At 41.3% G+C, this 20091-nt stretch overlaps 2 protein-coding genes across 2 annotated transcripts in view; one reads left to right on the top strand and one right to left on the bottom strand.

Annotated features, from left to right (window-relative positions):
* Positions 1 to 5838, top strand: part of LOC6036878 (sortilin-related receptor) — a 77839-nt gene extending 72001 nt beyond the window's left edge. The window contains exon 12 of the mRNA XM_038257505.1: positions 4104 to 5838. Coding sequence (XP_038113433.1) covers positions 4104 to 4418 — 315 coding nt within the window. The 3' untranslated portion in view covers positions 4419 to 5838. The remainder of the gene's footprint in view (positions 1 to 4103) is intronic.
* Positions 5839 to 9335: 3497 nt separating this feature from the next.
* Positions 9336 to 20091, bottom strand: part of LOC6036879 (hormone receptor 4) — a 209236-nt gene continuing 198480 nt past the window's right edge. Inside the window, exon 8 of the mRNA XM_038250507.1 lies at positions 9336 to 10382. Within this exon, the coding sequence (XP_038106435.1) occupies positions 9336 to 10382 (1047 nt within the window). The remainder of the gene's footprint in view (positions 10383 to 20091) is intronic.

The following is a 20091-nucleotide window of genomic DNA, read 5'->3' as shown; positions in this document are numbered from 1 at the left end:
CTTTCGATTATCTAACTAACGACAGGTCGCATGATGGACTCGGACATCATATTCATTGAAATATCTGAGATCCGGCCTACAAAAAGTGTATAAATAACACTTAAGTGCTAATAACTTTTGATAGGTGTTGCACACCCTGGACTAACGAAGCAACCCATTCAAGCAATCGAAGCAACCATCAATCATTCAAGCATTCATTCACCATTCCACTTCTGACACTCGAACAAACAAGAAGCAATAAAATCAATCTCTCACGAAATACAACATTGGCGACGAGGAAAAAGCAAGATTTTTACCTTTGAAGAAGTGTTGCGGATCACAAGAATGCCGGAGACAACATTCAGCCCGACGGTAACCTGCTGTACGAGCGACTTCTGCAGCAGAACGAGCGGCTGGAGGCCCAGAACGCGAGGATGATGGAGATGCTGGAGCGCTTCAACCTGCAAGACGGTTCCAGTCGGACTTCAAACGGTCCGGAATTCATCATCGAAACGCTGGCGTCCAACATCCGGGAGTTCGTCTACGATCCCGACAACGGTCTCGTATTTGACCGGTGGTACCGCAAGTACGAAGACCTCTTCCTCAAGGACGGCGCGAAGCTCGACGACGCAGCTAAAGTCCGGTTGCTGCTGAGAAGCCTCAACGTGGCCGTGCACGACAAGTACGTCAACTTCGTGCTCCCGAAGCATCCCCGTGAACTCTTCAGTGTCCAAGCCTCGCTGTTCAGCAAACGATACCAGTGCTTTCAACTGTCCTAGAGCGAGTCGTACGACTTCGTGACGTACGCTGGCATCGTCAACAAGCACTGCGAGGACTTCGAACTCAAGAAACTCACGGCGGACCAGTTCAAGAGCCTGCTGTTCATCTGTGGTTTGCGCTCTTCAAGAGATGCCGACATCCGCACGAGACTCCTGTCCATGCTCGAGGTCAACGCGGAGGGCGCATGCACTTTGGAAGCATTGATCACCGAATGCCATCGCCTCCAAAACCTCAAGCACGACACCGCCATGGTGGAACACAAGCCGGTAAGCTCAATCTGCGCGGTCAAGCAAGATCGGGACAAGCCTTCAACGACGACGCGTTCCAGCTCCAGCGACAGCCAGTCAACGAAAACACAGTCCGCCCTACCACCATCACCCTGCTGGTGCTGTGGCGACATGCATTTCGTTCGAGACTGCGCCTACAAACAGCATGTCTGCCAGGACTGCATGCAGACCAGCCACAAGGAAGGTTACTGCAGCTGCGTGCCCAAGAAGTTCAAGAACAAGCAGCAGACGAACGTCAACAGCCTGTATGCCGCCAACCGGGTCAACTCTACCTCGAAGCGTAAGTTCCTGACGGTGAGCATCAACAATTCTCAAGCATCTCTGCAGTTCGACACCGGCTCGGACATCACAGTGATCTCGCGGAAGCAGTGGTGCGACAACTTGGATTCACCGCCGCTGTCTCCCACCAAGCAGATTGCCAGAACAGCCTCTGGTAAGTCACTGTCCCTACTCGGTGAGCTCCGAAGCCAAGTCACACTCGGAGGCGTCACCAGAACCGGAACTTTCTACGTGACTGACAAGCAGATCAACTTGTTCGGTCTCGATTGGATCGAGCTTTTTGAGCTGTGGGACAGCCCGATGTCAGCAGTATGCAGCAGCGTCTCTAGAAAGGTCAACCGCGTCAAGCAGCAGCGTTCTCTTGCAGTCAAATCGCAAGGGGAGCCAAACACGAAAACAGGTCTAGGTCCGACCGATGCAGTTTCCAGCCCGTCCGAATCCACGGCATGGCACGAAGAACATCTCCGCTGGTACTGTTCACAATATCTCACCGCATGAAGATGGCGAGCGATCCGGATCACACCAAGTCGCACCCTGTGCTGGTCTGAAGGGAGAGATGTTGCACACCCTGGACTAACGAAGCAACCCATTCAAGCAATCGAAGCAACCATCAATCATTCAAGCATTCATTCACCATTCCACTTCTGACACTCGAACAAACAAGAAGCAATAAAATCAATCTCTCACGAAATACAACAATAGGGTTGTCAGATCTTCTATGTTTTGGGCTCATTGGAAAGGTCTTTTTAATACCTTTCCGAAAATGTATAGCATGATAGGTTTTCTTGCAAAAACCACCCTTTTTACAATCTTCCCGACATACGCCAAAATCGTTTTTTTTACATAACTTTTGAAGTACTTAACTAAACTTGCTGATTTTAAATAGAAACCTATGGGACGCCAAGACGAATCGAATAAGACTAATACGGTCAAAATCCGTTTATCCAATCCGAAGATAATCGAGTGACCCACCTACACATATCCACACAGACATTTGCTCAGGACATGATTCTGAGTCGATATGTATACGTGAAGGTGGGTCTACGAGGTCAAATTAATAAGTTCATTTTTCGAGTGATTTTATAGCCTTTCCTCAGTAAGGTGAGGAAGGCAAAAAGCGGCCCTCTGGTAAAGAAGAAAATTATACAGTTCAGACTCGATTATCCAAAGGCATCGAAAAAATTTCACTTTGGATAATCGAATATTTTCTCGATTTTTTTTCGATATTTTCTCGTAGCCATTTTAGGCCGAGGAGCTCAAATATCCATGTTGCACGCACACACTCTCACTTTTAATTTCTCGATGGTTCAAAGAGCCGGTGAAGTTGCATTTCCAACTTGTTTGACCCCGGGCTACAATTGTTAAAATAACAGAAAATGTAATGGAATCTTTTTGAAAAATCAATTTATGAATAAGAGTTTAACAACAGTTTATGTTATCATAACAAAATTTGTCATTGGTCTGATATTGGTTGATGGTGTTAAACCTGGATCCCTTCCACCCGACTGACGACGTCCACAGGATGGTGAAGATGGAGCTGATTGACGATTGGCTTCTACGAGTGCCACCGAAGTTTTGGATGGGGTGTGCCACCTCAGCTAACCCTCTGATGCAGCTATTAGAATAAGAAATACTTCCTTTCTTCTAACTATCCCCCATCTATTAGCAATTTCGAAGGTTATTTTGTAACTTTTTTCCTTCCCCTGCTCATTTGGTTCTAACGTGCACCAGTAAACTCTAACACCGTTTGAATTAGTCAACTGTTGAAATGTACCCCATATCTCAGCTTAGGTTATTTACTGCAATGATGTTATTGCCAAAACAATCCAATAAATGAAATGAAAAGAAAAATGATATTGGTTGACAGCCAAAAAAAATTGGGAATATTTTTTTTTGTTATTGAAGAATAACTCTAACTGTTATTAGAATGATAGGATTAGTTGTTAAAATAACAAAAAAATAATAACAAAGATTTGTTCGAAGAATAACTAAAAATGTTATTAGTCTGTTATTACAATAACAATCCCATGACAAAAAAATCATAGCGACGAATAACATATCCTGTTATAAATAAAACACAACATAAAATGTTATTGGCCTGGTATTTTCAAAAAACAAAAAACGTTATTCCCAAGTTATTTCCGTCTGCTCGGGCAAAGAAAAACTTGTAGGTAATTTGACTTTCAGGGCCTACTGAAAAAAAAATTACCTTAGATAAAAATTCACGCTACTTTAGTGAGATTTTTACCGTGTATGGGTTTAAAAGTCAAATTTGAAAGTGAGCCAACGATTTTTTTTCATTTATTTTGTGGCAATAGTCGAAGATGTTGCCTCACGAAAATGCATACTCTCCTAAAAGATATCCTTTATTAAAGCTGGTTTTTGAAAAGTGGTCTAAACGTAATTCTTATTTTAAACGAGTCGGGGGAATCGATTTTCCACACAACTTACACAAAAGCCTCCGTATAAGCCATTGTCCTATGTCCAATAAAGCGATTGGTAGTAGGTGTGAGCTTTGTGTAAAAGGGGTGTCAAACCATCGGGGTTTTAGTGTAGTTTTTTGTTTGTTTGAGATCCGTAAAATAGATTTACCAAAAAAAAAATTAACTGATGCCATACTAATGTCTTAAATTTGATATAAAGATAATATATTAAAACCTGGTATCGAGTAGCCACCCGGCATCTGCCGTACTTCGAATGAAAACTAATTTCTCCATCCCCTCTCTCTTTCTCTCTCTTTCTCTCTCTCTCTCTCTCTCTCTCTCCCACCCAACACAGGGCTACTACTCGGACATTGCCCAGATCGAGACGTTCGAGAAGCACAACTTCCAGAGCCTCGTCCAGACGTCCTCGTACTCGTCGGCGTGGCTGTGGCTCGTGCCGACGCTCGTCGCAGCGGCCCTCGCCGTCACCGTCGTGTACGTCGTCCAGCGGCACCGCCGCCTGCAGACGTCCTTCAGCCGGTTCGCGAACTCGCACTACGACACGCGGACGGGCGCGACCCGCATCGGGGACAGCCTGGACGACGACGACCACGAGCACCAGGAGGTGCCGCGGAGCTTCTCCGACGACGAACCGCTGGTCATTGCGTAAGAAGGGTGACGCGTAATTTGTAAAACGAAACGAAACGCTTGTGTAACTATTCTGCTCATTTAGCTGAAGAAGGTGGGTAGAAGAAGGGGTTTTGGAATTCGATAAATGAAACGACACACACACACACACACATTAGGGGTAAACTAATCTACACACGAACTCTTGGTTCCTCACCCCGACTCGGTGGGTGGACGAGCCAGCAGAATCGTTTTGTCTGTGAGAAAAAAAAAAGAGTAAATTTACTGCTTTTTGATAGAGGCGGTAGTGCTGCTGCATGTGTAAAGTCCTACAAAACAAAAAAGACTAGTAATTTTGTATTTATGTTGATTTTATTTTGATAGGTTTATTTAATTAATTACGTTTTATTGTACATTTCTAAGGTTGTTTTCTTTGTATAGAAAAAAAAAAGATTACGTGTAACATATTAAAGTGAAGTAAATAATATCAACTAAGAGACTTTTGCAAAGTGAGATTGAGATTCGAATGAAAGAGAATTTGATAGCAAGAGCAAACAGCTGGCAAAAGATATTAACACATCCAAACACAAACACACACACACAATTACGAAAGAGGAGCGGAACGAACGAAAACAGTAGCAATTTAGTAGAATAAAATGTGGGGATTTTACAGAACGAAGGCGCTTCATCCATTTTTTAATTATTTCTCTGACTGGGCTTTTCCCTTTATAGGCAAATGACGATGATAGATTTCAGTTCAGTGCAGGAAAAGGCTGACCCTTTAGAAATGTATTTGTGTAATGAAAGTCCCCGTTACTTGTAGAAGGAATTCCTAACTGAAAAACAAAAAAAAACTTGTGTGCTGAACCAATATGTATCGACATAAAGACAAAGATTAATGATAGTGAAATAAATACAATAAACAAAAACACACACGATACATAACATTAAACTATTGATGATAAGCAAGCAAGCAAGCAAAGGTAGGTCATAAGCAAAACTAAAAAGGGTATTTGAACGTGGTTTGAAACAAATGTGGTTTTTCTTCTCGTGATCTTCGTGTAAAATGTATAGTTGATGAGTGTGACGAATAAGGAAGCAAAAAGAAACGAGTAGTGCTAAATCGTCATGACGAAAAGGCAAACAACAAAACAACTAGAAACAATGGTGTTTTGTACCAGTTTTCAAAACCTAAGATCGCAAATCTTCCTCTACTGTTTGTTCCGGTTTTTGTTTGTTTTTCTTTTTGTTTAAATTTGTAACGAGTCGTTCCAAGCAAAGAAGGAAAGAAGGAAGCAGTGAGCTGAGTAGGAGAACGAAGGTGACTTTAACTGATAAGTAGTGAAAAAAAAAGGTAAAACTAATCTCTATTCTTACGATTAAATACATATTAATAGAAATTGTAAAACATTATGATGAATTGAATTGCAGTGTGAACATAATCACGTAAACTGAGAATGGTATCGAATTGGTGTTGCTGTTATTTAGTTTATATCACAAATCCCTTATGAAATTGTATGCATTGATCTAGTGCGAATTACATAAGAATCTACTTTTTGCAACTCCGTTATGAAACTACTTACTTTGCCCGTCAGCCTTTTTTTTTTTTTTTTCAAATAATCATTTATTTACCAGTTTACGTTAAGCTTTTACAATACATGAGAATTTCAACAGATGTTCAACAAGGTTCCGAAATGTAATACAAATTGTTTTCTTTTATTCCACCTAAGCTCCCTAATACTCTTTTTAAATACATACAAACTACACTTTGGAAATTTTCTAAAGACAAATCCTACAAAATGTACCGTAATCCATAATGCTGCTTTTTGTTGAATACTATTTTTATCAATATGGGAGAATAATATGTCTTCTAAATCATTACATCTTACATTCATTCGGGTTCTCAAAATCTGTTCAGTCCAATTTCTAATTTCCATAACGTTGGGACACGATTTAAGGCGATGTAGATTGTTATCAATTTCAAAGCAGATTTCACATTTATTATCGGTTACTTTTCTTATCCCGTATTGAAATAATTTAAATCTATTAGGAATTAAGTCATTTAAGAAATTATAAACACTAGATCGATCTTCTGGCTGCACAAAATTTGAACTTAGGTTCAGCCATGCAGTTTCCCAGCTCATTTGCGGATATTCTTATTCAACTTTAGGTTTAAATTTAAATTCATCAATAAAATATAAATAGATAAGTTTGCACGAGTGAAGATTGTAGTTGCTTTTTATCATATTTGCAGTTTCCAGCCATTCTCTCGAGTTACGCGATAATTTAGATGTATATTTGTATCGAAGTAAATATTCATCATTACTTGGACAATCAGATTGTAACACATTTCTTATAAATATTGCCTTGCACTTACTTTCAGGGTCTTGAAGTCCTAAGCCGCCATTTTCTGCTGAAAGATATAATTGCCGTCTATCTACTTTAAAAATTTGATTGTTCCATATAAAATTTCCAACACTTGCCTTAATTTTTGCTAAATGAATATTTTTGGAGGAAAAATTTTGCTATATACCATAGTTTTGAAAGTACAAACGAATTGACGAACCAACATTTTTCTACTAAACTCAGCTTTCTGAAAGAGTTTAACGTTAATCTATATTTTATATCATTCACAAGTTTATTATAATTTTGATCAATGCTACTGTTCCAACTATTTTTAAAAACTACACCTAATATTTTTAAATCATCTGCTTCAGGAATAAGAAACGGTCCTGAAATGCAATTATTTATTCTCAAAAATGCCGATTTCCTTTGATTCAATCGAATTTTAGCAAACTTTGAGAATGATGAAATGATTTGTATTATTTAATCAAATTCTTCACAGTTGCGTACGTAAACATTTAAGTCATCAGCATATGCTGTAACTTTAAGGATCTTGTCATAAGCAAGAATACCGCAAGTATTTGCATATATTCTTCTGATTAACGGTTCTATGTATAATACAAATAATAACATACTTAATGGGCATCCTTGGCGCACCGAAGCTTTAATTTTAAATTCTTTGCTTAAAAAACCATTATATAAAACTCGAGAACTGGCATGAACGTACAATTTCTTCACACAATTAATAATTTGCTCAGAAATCCAAATTTCATCAAGACATCCCATAAAAACTATGATTTACACGATCGAACGCCTTTTCTAGGTCCAGGCTCAACAAAATCCTTTAAATCGTTTTGTCTCTGCTGCTTTAGTCATCATCTTTCTTATATCTTTAAGATTATCGGAACATGATAAATTTTTAACACACGCACTTTGACCAGGGCCAATTAACTTATCCATTTTTTCTTGTATTCGCGCTGCTATGATTTTTGTTAGTAATTTATGATCAGTATTTAAAAGAGTAATAGGTCTATAATTTTCCAATTGTTTATTGTCACCTTTCTTGGGAATCAAAATCACAATACCGTCCGTAAACTCTTTTGGGGGTGAATATGTTGCGGTTAAATATCCATTCAACAATTTTGTCAAATCTTTTTTAATTAAATCATAATGAGTTATATAAAATTCGTATGTAAGGCCGTCAATTCCTGGTGATTTTTTCTTATTACAAGCATTAAGTATATTTAAAATTTCTTCTTCAGTTATTGGATCAATCATCATCTCCCGATCATCATCATCCAATGATTTTGATATAGAGTCTAAAGGATTCTCTTCATTTCTTAAATTTGTACTAGTGTTATCAATATCAAATTGTTTTGAAAAATGTTGGAAAATAAGTTCATCTAATTCATTTTTTTCTGTAATAATTCCATCAGATCCTTGAAGTCGTAAATATTGACTGTCATGACCTTGATTAATTTGTTTGGAAATTTGAAAAACACTAATTTTTTCTCCCTCTGAAATATTAAGGTTTGATAATTTTTTTGAGTAGTTATTCAGTCTGTTGTACTCAATTTCCATAAGCTTCGTTTTACATGCAGCAATTTCAGCAGTAAGATTTTCCCCCTTGTGTTGCCTTTCAGCCATTTTTAATAATTCTGATAAATAATTTGATTTCTGCAATTGGGTTGCGCTATTAATTTTCCAGCTTTCTGTTTTGTAAAATTGTTTGATCTTAGGTTTTAAAATAAAATGCCACCAGCTGTTCAAATCTGTATTATAAGTTGATCGCGATTTAAGCTTAATGTATTCATCTTGAAATCTTTTAGAAATCTCTTCCGAATCAAGTAAGCTGGGATTAATTTTCCAGTACCCTCTGCCCTTAGCACAAATATGATCTTTTAATGAATTAACTTTAATAATGACTGCATGATGGTCCGAAAATGCCACTGGGATGTTCTGCAAATCGATCGCCACGAATGAATGTAAAAGCTGCTTTTTTCAATTGTTTAGCTATGTCTTTGAATGAAAATAGGTCAATTATGTTTTTAAGTCCGGCACAAAAGTTTTTAACGTTGCTGCGAGTGTCATCGCCATCTAAAATACAATTAAAATCACCGCATAAAACAGAAAATCGTGTCCCAGGTTTGTTTAAGTGTACTGCTAAACGATTTGTGAACAAATCATTGCGTTCCCGTCTTTTGTCAGAGCCCGAATGCGCGTAAATATTAACATAGTTTATATTATTCAAAACAAACGATACTATTCTCCCATTTGGATCGAGCAAAACATCTTTAAAATTGAAACTCTTTCTTATTAATACAGCGGTACCCTTGTTATCCTCACTAATATTGACCAACGGAAAGTGTGTTGGTATAAACAAGAAATTATCATACGCAACCTCCTGTAGCATCACAATATCGATATCATGATTGTATACAAAGTCCCTAAACAAACCCTTGTTGACATCTGTACTGGTACTGTTAAGATTAACTGTGGCAATTTTATAGGAATATTGCATCTTTTCGTTTTATACTACACACACACATTCACACAAACACACTCACACACTCACACACTCTCTCAATAACAATTGGTCAGGTGAACTCACCTAACCTCACTTTAGATCCACCATTGCTGCGTCTTCTTCGGACGCCTTTCCATCGCTCGTTTCCGTGTCCGTCTTCTGGTTGCTCGGAGAAGGTGAGCCTTCGATCAGAACGACCGGCACCTGAGCGTTCGAGTTCTCCTTTTGCTTCCGGCTGTTCAGCGATCGAGACCTCGTTCCTTGCAGCCTCGCAAGTTTCGGCGCGTCTGGAACCTTGAACAGGTCCTCTGGATCCGAATCCGCGTCGGTCGCTTTCCTTTGCCGCAACCCCCGGCCGCGAAGCTTTTCCTTGATCGGGATGGTTACCCACCCTTCCCCTTGTTCCCCTTCCTTGCGCTGCTCCTGCCCCGGCTTGTTTAGTGTAGCCTGTTCCGGTGTCAAACATTTTTGAACGTTCGTCGGGAGATCCGGGAAGTTTTTGATCATGTCGTTCCAGCTAGGATTTTTTGATCCGCTTCCTTGACCCGCTCCTTGGCCCGCTCCTTGACCCGCTCGTTGGCCCGCTCCTAGGCCCGCTTTTTGACCCGATCCTTTCGCACCGCGGTCCAGCGGTGGGTGAGCATAAGATTCCAACCGACTTTGCACTGTTTGCTTCTTCGGACAAACCGCTTTCAAGTGCTCTGTCGACCCGCAAGAGAAGCACTTGTTCTGGAAGCCGTCATAATACACCCGCGCTCTGATGTGTTGGACGTACACCTGAGCGGGAAGCTCCGCGGTCACCTCCATATGGATACCACGGACACCGTTCCATATGGGGAACCCGGTCTCAGCCGGAAACCGTTCTCGAACCATCTGGTGGATGTTCCCGAATTTCCCGAACACATCTGCGATAGCTTTGTCATCTACTTCTGGCGGTAGACCAAATACTCTCACGTACTTGAACACTCCACAAGCGGCCGAGACGGCCAACTGAACATTCGATCCATCCTCATACCCGAATTCCACGTGGTTCCCAAACTTAGCAAGAACGTCTAGCATAAGCTGCTTCGTCCGGAATTTCACAAGAAGGCTGTAGTCCTCCTTGTACATAGCCGAAAGCATTTCCTCATTCCAGTTCTGTTTCCGGAAAAACGCGAACATTTCCGAGTTAGTTGGTCCACGGTTTTGGGCACCAAATTTTAGCTTCACAGTGTTCTCGCGCACAACTCTCGCCTCCATTTTCTTACACTTTCCGGATCAAACTCAGTTCAAGGTCAAGAGATTATTTTCACAATAGCTCAATACTCGATACTTCTGGTAGCGTATAACTGCACACGTCTGAAGCGAGTAGAAGCCGACAGTAAACTGACATATTAATAGAAATTGTAAAACATTATGATGAATTGAATTGCAGTGTGAAAATAATCACGTAAACTGAGAATGGTATCGAATTGGTGTTGCTGTTATTTAGTTTATATCACAAATCCCTTATGAAATTTTATGCATTGATCTAGTGCGAATTACATAAGAATCTACTTTTTGCAACTCCGTTATGAAACTACTTACTTTGCCCGTCAGCCTTGGGTAACGAGATTGCTCAAAAGCTCAAAATCGGCCCGAAAAATCAGGCGACAAAAATAATTCAAGGTACTTCAAAATTTTAATGGAAATTCAAGTGCAATCATCTGAAATATAAAATCACAGTTGCAAAGTAACCGCCGACCTTACAAGTCGCATTATCAACGCCAGTCCGCAGTTTGTGTGCGCGTCGCCGCTTTTTTTAAAATGTGCACCGTAGACAAAAACAGTGTGGTTCTGGATTTTTGTCAACTCCAAACCCAACCAAGCCCGAAGCTTGTAAAAAAATTCCTCGCAGACCTTCAAGTAAACCATGAAAACTTGCGAGCATTGCAATTATGCAATAGAAGAAGAATAGCCGTGTTGCAGTTCGCCGACTCAGCAGTGGCCTCGTCCATCATCGACAAACCTCTGGTATATCAGGGTTGCAAAATCCCGATTTACCTGGACAACAACGCTACGGAAGTTCGTGTGCTTGACCTACCTCTAGGCATAAGCAATTACGACGTAGTAAAAGTGATGAGTAAATACGGCGAAATTTTGACCATCGCCAACGACCGCTGGATTAACTTCTTCCCAGGAATCCCAAATGGAGTTCGGACCCTGCAGATGTTGCTGAAACAGCCAACGCCGAAATCAATCACTGTAAACAATGCTGCTGCAACAGTGACGATTATAGGCAAAAAATCGCTTTGCAAACTCAAAGCAAAGAACAAAAAATGTGCGGATTCAACTAAAAAGGTGAACCAAAAAAGCAGTACACCACCGATTGAATTTGAGCCAAGTAGCAGCAGCAGCAGCAGTAAAAGCAACAACAGTAAAGCAGACCAACATCCAAAGCAAACGAGTTAAATTGACGAAGAAGACAACGATGGATTCGAGACCGTGCTTTCTAAGCACACTCGCAAAACCCGGAAGCGCTTACAAGCATATTTGGACGCGGATGACGAATTGACAACAAAACGAAGAGAGATGGCTGAAGAAGAATCAACAGATGAAGAAGACGAAGATGTCATAAAAGCAAAATATTATAGGAATAAGTGTTATGAGATAACTGTTAAATCCCTGGAGGAAGAGGACGAAGATAAAATTGAAGAACTTGATAATTTAAGATCAAAATTTTCCGCTAAATATTTGAAACAAAGACAGAAATATTTAGTAAAAAGGCATGGTAACAATTATTGAAATATAGCCAGACAAGTGATTTAAAACTCTGTAACCATTCCTCTTCCACTATCCACCTTCAAGAGATGAATGCACAATGGTGTAAAATCTCTATAATAAAACAAAAAAAAAATATAAAATCAATACCCTGCATTCAAAATTATTTTTAAAATATTTGTACAATAAACAAACAGTACAGCAAATGGTGTTTTTTCGCTATTTCGTTTTGTTTTCGTCAAATCTTACATTTTTGAAAAGTAATGAATGCAAAATAACTAAACTAGTGTAAAATGTATTTTAAAACACTTTGTTGACATTTTTTTTACACCCATCCGACCTTCACTCGACCCAAACTAGTGGATTTGAACAATGTTTTAAACACAAAAATTACAGATTTGATCAATTCCAGTTCTTCAAAATTTTAGGGTCATCTAGTTTCCTGCTGCCAGCAGAGCTTGAAGAAAAGTTGAGGTTTTCAGCGGTGGTGTTATGACTTTTGTAACATTCTAACGAATCTTTCCGCACTCTTCGGCAAAGTTGTTCCCTGGAACACAAACTAGGGGAAATTCTCGTATGTTTGGCAGGTTTAGCACTCGCTCCTAACTCTATCCAATTTGCTGATTTTCACTAATTAAACAACTTATTTTGCAAAACTTTTGATAGAAACTTGCTTGCTCACTTCTTATTGAGCTATTTATCACTCGATTTCAGTTGTAAACGCTTTTAATTAGCTCTAATTGAATGTCAAAGTGGTGATATGGCGATATTAGAGGCACGCTGGAATTAGATGCTGTTCCCCTACATATGAGCTCGAGAGGTTTTTTTTTTTACAAATGCAAAACTAGCAAAAACCAAAACGCACCGATTTTACAAGTTTAATATCATTTTTAAATGCCAATGCGACGGGTCCTGTCGCAACCAATCATGCTCATATTTGTGATTCGACCCGAAAAATTGACCCATTTTGTTACATCCTATTACTCACGAGTTACAGAAGTTCCATGATTGAAGGAAGTCCAAAACGTTCTGAATTGATTGTAATCGTAAAAATCCCTCAGAGCCTCACACATGAGGTTTTGCTTATTGAGCATTAATCGAGCTACATGCTTTAATCGTGGCGAGGTAATTGATCAACGCCACCAACATCGTCAGCACTACATGTTGTCGGCAGTGCTGACGATGTTGTTGGCGTTGATCAATTATGGAGACAGCAATTTCCGTAACTCTCGTTACTTGATACAATGATGTTCAACTCTCAAATGTACTGTACTGTACTGTATGTGTATGTAATGTAATGTATGTGTACTAGGGTGGGTACGTTTTTCAAAAAGTTCTCGGATCAAGTTTTAGTATGGTTCCCCTTGTAGGGCATGCCCATAGGGACTTTCATGTCAAATATCAGCTCATTTGGTTGTAAACTGGCTGCGCGCATCGAGGTTAAAGTTTACATGGGAATTACTATGGGAAATTGGAACTTTTTGTTCAAACGCTCCTACAGGTCTGGGAAAATCACGCGCCAACTTCTGGTATGGTCAGGCCTATGGGGAATGGTCTGGAGAACACTTTTCCCGAAGAGAGCATATGGATTCGTTGTCCCTAGACCTGGCCCATCGGCAAACAATCCGATGTCTCCGGAATCAACGGTTTTCCCTCAAAAAGCATCAAATTTACCTTAGCATGCTATGAAAGCTCGATGAACACCGCGACGCCATACGTCAGGCAGCTACCACGTGGGTGAGAAACGGCTGGAATATTTAATAGCAAACTTTCTTTTAAGTAGAAAATGATCATTTTGAGCAATCCTGATATTATTTAGTCGAATTCAGAATCTTTGCATAGCAAATTAGTATTTTTTTGCAAATATTTCAACCACGTGGTAGCTGTCTGAAATATGGCATCGCAGTGTTCATCAAGCTTTTTGAGGGAAAACCGTTGATTCCGGAGACATCGGATTGTTTGCCGATGCGCCAGGTCTAGGGATAACGAAACCATATGCTCTCTTCGGGAAAAGTGTTTTCCAGACCATTCCCCATAGGCCTGACCATACCAGAAGTTGGAGCGTGATTTTCCCAGACCTGTAGGAGCGTTTGAACAAAAAGTTCCAATTTCCCATAGTAATTCCCATGTAAACTTTAACCTCGATGCGCGCAGCCAGTTTACAACCAAATGAGCTGATATTTGGCATGAAAGTCCCTATGTGCATGCCCTACAAGGGGAACCATACTAAAACTTGATCCGAGAACTTTTTGAAAAATGTACCCACCCTAATGTGTACTGAGTATAAAAAAGTCCTTTCATGTGACTATAGTCAGTATACCTATTTACAACAAACAACGTTCCATAACATTAGCTCAAATGTCGATTGAATGACAAAAGCTTTAAAAAACATGCTTGACGGATGTCCCGGGTTGCCGGAACCGGAGGCCACTTTGGACAAATTACCTCACCGGGAAATCATAACCACAGTTAATGCCCGTAAAGTGCAACTGGAAGTAACCCGCTAGATGTTATCAATAAGAATATACAGGCCCTCAAAGTTGGGGATTAACGCGTTAATTAACGTGCTCCGTTCACGTTAAGATCAACGTAGGTTCCGTTCGCGTTCACGTTTAGGTTAACGTTAACGTTTCCGTTAATTTAAACGTTAAACAGCACTGTTTCCTAGTATCTACAATAAGCTGCGTTGATTGCTGTGATTTCCCGTTTCGAACTGTCAACGCAGAAATATGACCAAAAAATTACATGTTTACACTTTGGCTTTATTTTGAGGGTAGATTCAGAATCAGCGGGCAAAACAACATATAGTTGGACAATTTTCGAATTTTTTTGGGGTAGTCCCGTACACTTCTCCCTTGAAAATTAGACATTTTCATATGAAGATATCTTGAGTTTAAAGAAAAACACCCCTGAGAATTTAAAACTTAAATCTGAATTGATACCATATTGCTACTTTCAAAAAACTGATTTTTTAAGATTTGTTCTGGTATTGATAAGATAAGAGGTAGAATGCGTAGATTGAGAAATAAAATTTGGTATCTGTGTGGAGTGATACACCCTGTTGCGGTGTAAGTGAGCGCACTCCATTGGATCGAGTCGAATAGGCCCCTCGTACGATGGACTTGACGCAGCCATGCACTGACAGTGCATGGACGCAGCCATTGAACGGTTCGGTGACAGCTGACAAAGCAAGTCTAGCTCGCGTCCTCTTTCCTCGTGCGACGCTCGGCCGGATCGGATGCAGGACTGCACCGGTTTCCTCGGCAGACGATTCCCGGTACGGATCTGGGATCACACATTGGCGACCGTGACGGAGTTGTAATTCATTACAACTTTTGAGAACCTACGGGGAATCGTCTGCCGGGGAAGTTTTTTTTAGTTTCTACAGGCGGAGTGTGTTTTGTTGGGTAGGCGAAGTGCTGCTGCTAGTTGACGGTGTGAAAGGTTTAGTTTGAGTGAGTAAGGGAGTTGCTGCTTGAAGGTGTTTTATTTTGCGGAGCGTGGTCTAAAGGAGTGTGCAGAAGTGTTTTCAGGCCTTGACGAGAGTCTGGGAAAAGAGCATTCTTGTAAGGAATTTTCCAAAATATTGTTTGTTTCCTTAAAAGGTCTTCTGAAGAGTTGGCGTTCGAGCGAGAAAGGTGCTGCGGACGCCTGGGCAAAATAGGACAAAGTTGGCGCACCGCGGAGAAGGTAATAAGTGGAAATCGTGTTTGACAGAAATGCGAGTAAATTGGTATATGTAATCGCGTAGGGCACGGTGGGTCAAATGGGCCCGCCGTGGGAAATAGCCTGGAAGGCCGCGATAGTTCCTAGAAAAAATGAATCGCGTTGGGCACGGAGGTCAGATGGGCCTGCCGTGGTAAGTAGCCTGGAAGGCCGCGATTAGTGGAACATTTTGTCGCGTTGGGCACGGTGGGTCAGATTGGCCCGCCGTGGTAAATAGCCTGGAAGGCCGCGATAGTTCCTAGAAAAATGAATCGCGTTGGGCACGGAGGTCAGATGGGCCTGCCGTGGCAAGTAGCCTGGAAGGCCGCGATTAGAGGAAAATTTTGTCGCGTTGGGCACGGTGGGTCAGATGAGCCCACCGTGGTAAATAGCCTGGAAGGCCGCGATAGTTCCTAGAAAAAATGAATCGCGTGGGGCACGGAGGTCAGATGGGCCTGCCGTGGTAAGTAGCCTGGAAGGCCGCGATTAGTGGAACATTTTGTCGCGTTGGGCACGGTGGGTCAGATTGGCCCGCCGTGGTAAATAGCCTGGAAGGCCGCGATAGTTCCTAGAAAAATGAATCGCGTTGGGCACGGAGGTCAGATGGGCCTGCCGTGGCAAGTAGCCTGGAAGGCCGCGATTAGAGGAAAATTTTGTCGCGTTGGGCACGGTGGGTCAGATGAGCCCACCGTGGTAAATAGCCTGGAAGGCCGCGATAGTTCCTAGAAAAAATGAATCGCGTGGGGCACGGAGGTCAGATGGGCCTGCCGTGGTAAGTAGCCTGGAAGGCCGCGATTAGTGGAACATTTTGTCGCGTTGGGCACGGTGGGTCAGATTGGCCCGCCGTGGTAAATAGCCTGGAAGGCCGCGATAGTTCCTAGAAAAAATGAATCGCGTTGGGCACGGAGGTCAGATGGGCCTGCCGTGGCAAGTAGCCTGGAAGGCCGCGATTAGAGGAAAATTTTGTCGCGTTGGGCACGGTGGGTCAGATGAGCCCACCGTGGTAAATAGCCTGGAAGGCCGCGATAGTTCCTAGAAAAAATGAATCGCGTGGGGCACGGAGGTCAGATGGGCCTGCCGTGGTAAGTAGCCTGGAAGGCCGCGATTAGTGGAACATTTTGTCGCGTTGGGCACGGTGGGTCAGATTGGCCCGCCGTGGTAAATAGCCTGGAAGGCCGCGATAGTTCCTAGAAAAAATGAATCGCGTTGGGCACGGAGGTCAGATGGGCCTGCCGTGGCAAGTAGCCTGGAAGGCCGCGATTAGAGGAAAATTTTGTCGCGTTGGGCACGGTGGGTCAGATGAGCCCACCGTGGTAAATAGCCTGGAAGGCCGCGATAGTTCCTAGAAAAAATGAATCGCGTGGGGCACGGAGGTCAGATGGGCCTGCCGTGGTAAGTAGCCTGGAAGGCCGCGATTAGTGGAACATTTTGTCGCGTTGGGCACGGTGGGTCAGATTGGCCCGCCGTGGTAAATAGCCTGGAAGGCCGCGATAGTTCCTAGAAAAAATGAATCGCGTTGGGCACGGAGGTCAGATGGGCCTGCCGTGGCAAGTAGCCTGGAAGGCCGCGATTAGTGGAACATTTTGTCGCGTTGGGCACGGTGGGTCAGATTGGCCCGCCGTGGTAAATAGCCTGGAAGGCCGCGATAGTTCCTAGAAAAAATGAATCGCGTTGGGCACAGAGGTCAGATGGGCCCGCCGTGGGAAATAGCCTGGAAGGCCGCGATTAGTGGAACATTTTGTCGCGTTGGGCACGGTGGGTCAGATTGGCCCACCGTGGTAAATAGCCTGGAAGGCCGCGATTGTTCCAAGAAAAGATTGAGTCGTGTGGGCACGGTAGGCCGGTTTGACGTGGTAAAAGCCTGAAAAGCAGCTATTGTTGTTAGCATATTAGAAAAAGGTGATCCAGACTGACTCACTGTGGCTGAAAAGCCTGAAACAATCAAAATGCTGAATTGTTGGTAATTGAGGTTGTTTGTGAAGAAGGCTATATTGTTTGGAATGCTGTCGTGAACAATGGATGGCAAAGCTGTTATAGGATGTTGATGGTACGCTTAACAGTGACTTTTTAAGCGTAAACTTGGGCAAGAAAATATCGAGGAATGGCGTTTCGAAAACAAGTGGATGAAATGTGTTAGAATTGGGTCCTAAAATGAAGCTTAGATTTCTAATATTATTGTTTACAGCGATAAAGCTTATTTTTCTGAGTACAATTACCCTTTGTACGACCACAAAGAGTTTAAAATGGATTTTTAAATCAATTTTGAAAAATTAACCTCGCTGTCCTTCTTGACAGAAAAGCTCCTACTTGACAGCTCGTTCCAAGGGGACCATAGTTAATCCATCGAAAAAATGTTGTCTTGTCAAAAAAAAATTTTGCGATAAAATGAAAAAAAGTGATCAGAAATGGTTTTTAATTGTGTTTTTTAACGTTGTACATAAAAATTGACATAGGGCTTTAGTACCCAATTATGAGAACAAGAAAAATAAAAGAAATTGATTTCTGGGCTAAGAAGTATCATGAAGTAATTGTTTAAAAACATCGAGAGTTAAATAGAGAGAGAGAAAGATAGATAGATAAAGATAGAGAGAGATAGATAGAGAGAGATCAAGATATATATAGAGAGAGAGAAAGATAGAGAGAGAGGCAAGGATAGAGAGAGGGAGAGATATAAAGATAGAGAGAGAGGCAAAGACAGAGAGAGAGAAAGATAGATGGAGAGAGAGAGAAAGATAGAGAGATAGAAAGAGAAAGATAGAGGAAGATAGAGAGAGAGAAAGATAGATAGATAGAGAGAAAGATAACTGACACTAAGAAGAAATATTGTGGAAGCAGACTAAGATCAAAATACGAGAGCAAAGCTGTTGCGCCATAGGCTGATGTACACGCTAACGACTTCGGTTTGGTGCAGCGCGCATAATATCGGATAGGTTTGAATATCGCGACTACGAAATTTTTCACGAGCTACCACTACTTAATTGGGCTAGATCTAAAATTGGCCGAAAAGCTTTAATGCAGATATGTACAAACAGTTAACCGAGTCATGGACTAGCAGCTAAAGAGCAAGCCGATGGTGGATCAAAAGAAATATGTGGCACAAAACATGGAAGATTTTTTTTTATGGAGAAGAGGAGAGATGTGTGGAGTGATACACCCTGTTGCGGTGTAAGTGAGCGCACTCCATTGGATCGAGTCGAATAGGCCCCTCGTACGATGGACTTGACGCAGCCATGCACTGACAGTGCATGGACGCAGCCATTGAACGGTTCGGTGACAGCTGACAAAGCAAGTCTAGCTCGCGTCCTCTTTCCTCGTGCGACGCTCGGCCGGATCGGATGCAGGACTGCACCGGTTTCCTCGGCAGACGATTCCCGGTACGGATCTGGGATCACACAGTATCTTAGACAAAATTGCTTGGATTAGCAAAAACTTTTTGTAAGGAAACAAATTCCTAAACATATTCCTTAAATCCAGCAAACCTCAATCGTGAACCAACCTATTTTTCAATCAAACCAAAAGTTGACCCTTCCTATTCACAACAACTCTTCGGAAGACACCAAAGTTCCAAAACTTTTTTCGGTAATTTCAGTTTGATTTTGCGAACTGGACCACTGTGCAATAATACAAAGTTATTTAATCATTGACCGATTCTTCGGCTCCTTTTAAAAAAAATCCCAAGTTTTTTTCAGCATTTTGGCTGTAGTGGCAAAATAAAAGAAGAAACCCCCCAATGTTATTACATATTTGGAAAGATAATTGATTTTCCTACAAAGAAATATCATGCAGAATGAACCATATAGTATCTGTGCCTTCCCTGAAATAGAAATGTAGCGTGACGGGACAACATCGTAAAACTGGACTTTTAAAAGGCACACTACAAAAATCGCTACAGTTTTGCCAGTTTGATTTTTAAAACCTTTAGCTTTTCTACACATTATCACAAATTAAAAAACGAATCTTTTTCTCCTTGAACTGAAAGAATTGGTTGAAATTTGAGTTTTTGCCAGCCATTTCTTTTCGTGACGGGACAACGAAAGGAGCAAATTTATGAAAAAAAATCCTCTCCCGTACAATGGCTTGCAGACCACTTTTGGTCAATGTTCTTGGCTTTTAAGGTAAGAAAACGCATTTAAAGCACATTGCAATTATTGCATCATAATAAAAATGATTTTTTTCATATTAAAAATCATATTGAAAATTGAAAAATGTGACATTTTGGTGTAGCTTCGCTAAGAATCGGTCATTAGAAAAAAAAAAGAAAAATATCCTGTTCGCAAAAAAATAAAAAGAAATATGGATATTTTTTTTCAGGGTGTAGACCCCAATAGATTCTTTCAAATCAAAATTCAAAACAACAAACAATTGTCTCAGAGAAACATTCCAAAGCAGGAATGGAATAATC

This window comes from Culex quinquefasciatus, chromosome 2 (genome assembly GCF_015732765.1).
Source record: "Culex quinquefasciatus strain JHB chromosome 2, VPISU_Cqui_1.0_pri_paternal, whole genome shotgun sequence".
NCBI lineage: Eukaryota > Metazoa > Arthropoda > Insecta > Diptera > Culicidae > Culex > Culex quinquefasciatus.
Note: the sequence above shows the minus strand (reverse complement) of the source record. Positions and strands in the feature narration are given on the sequence as shown.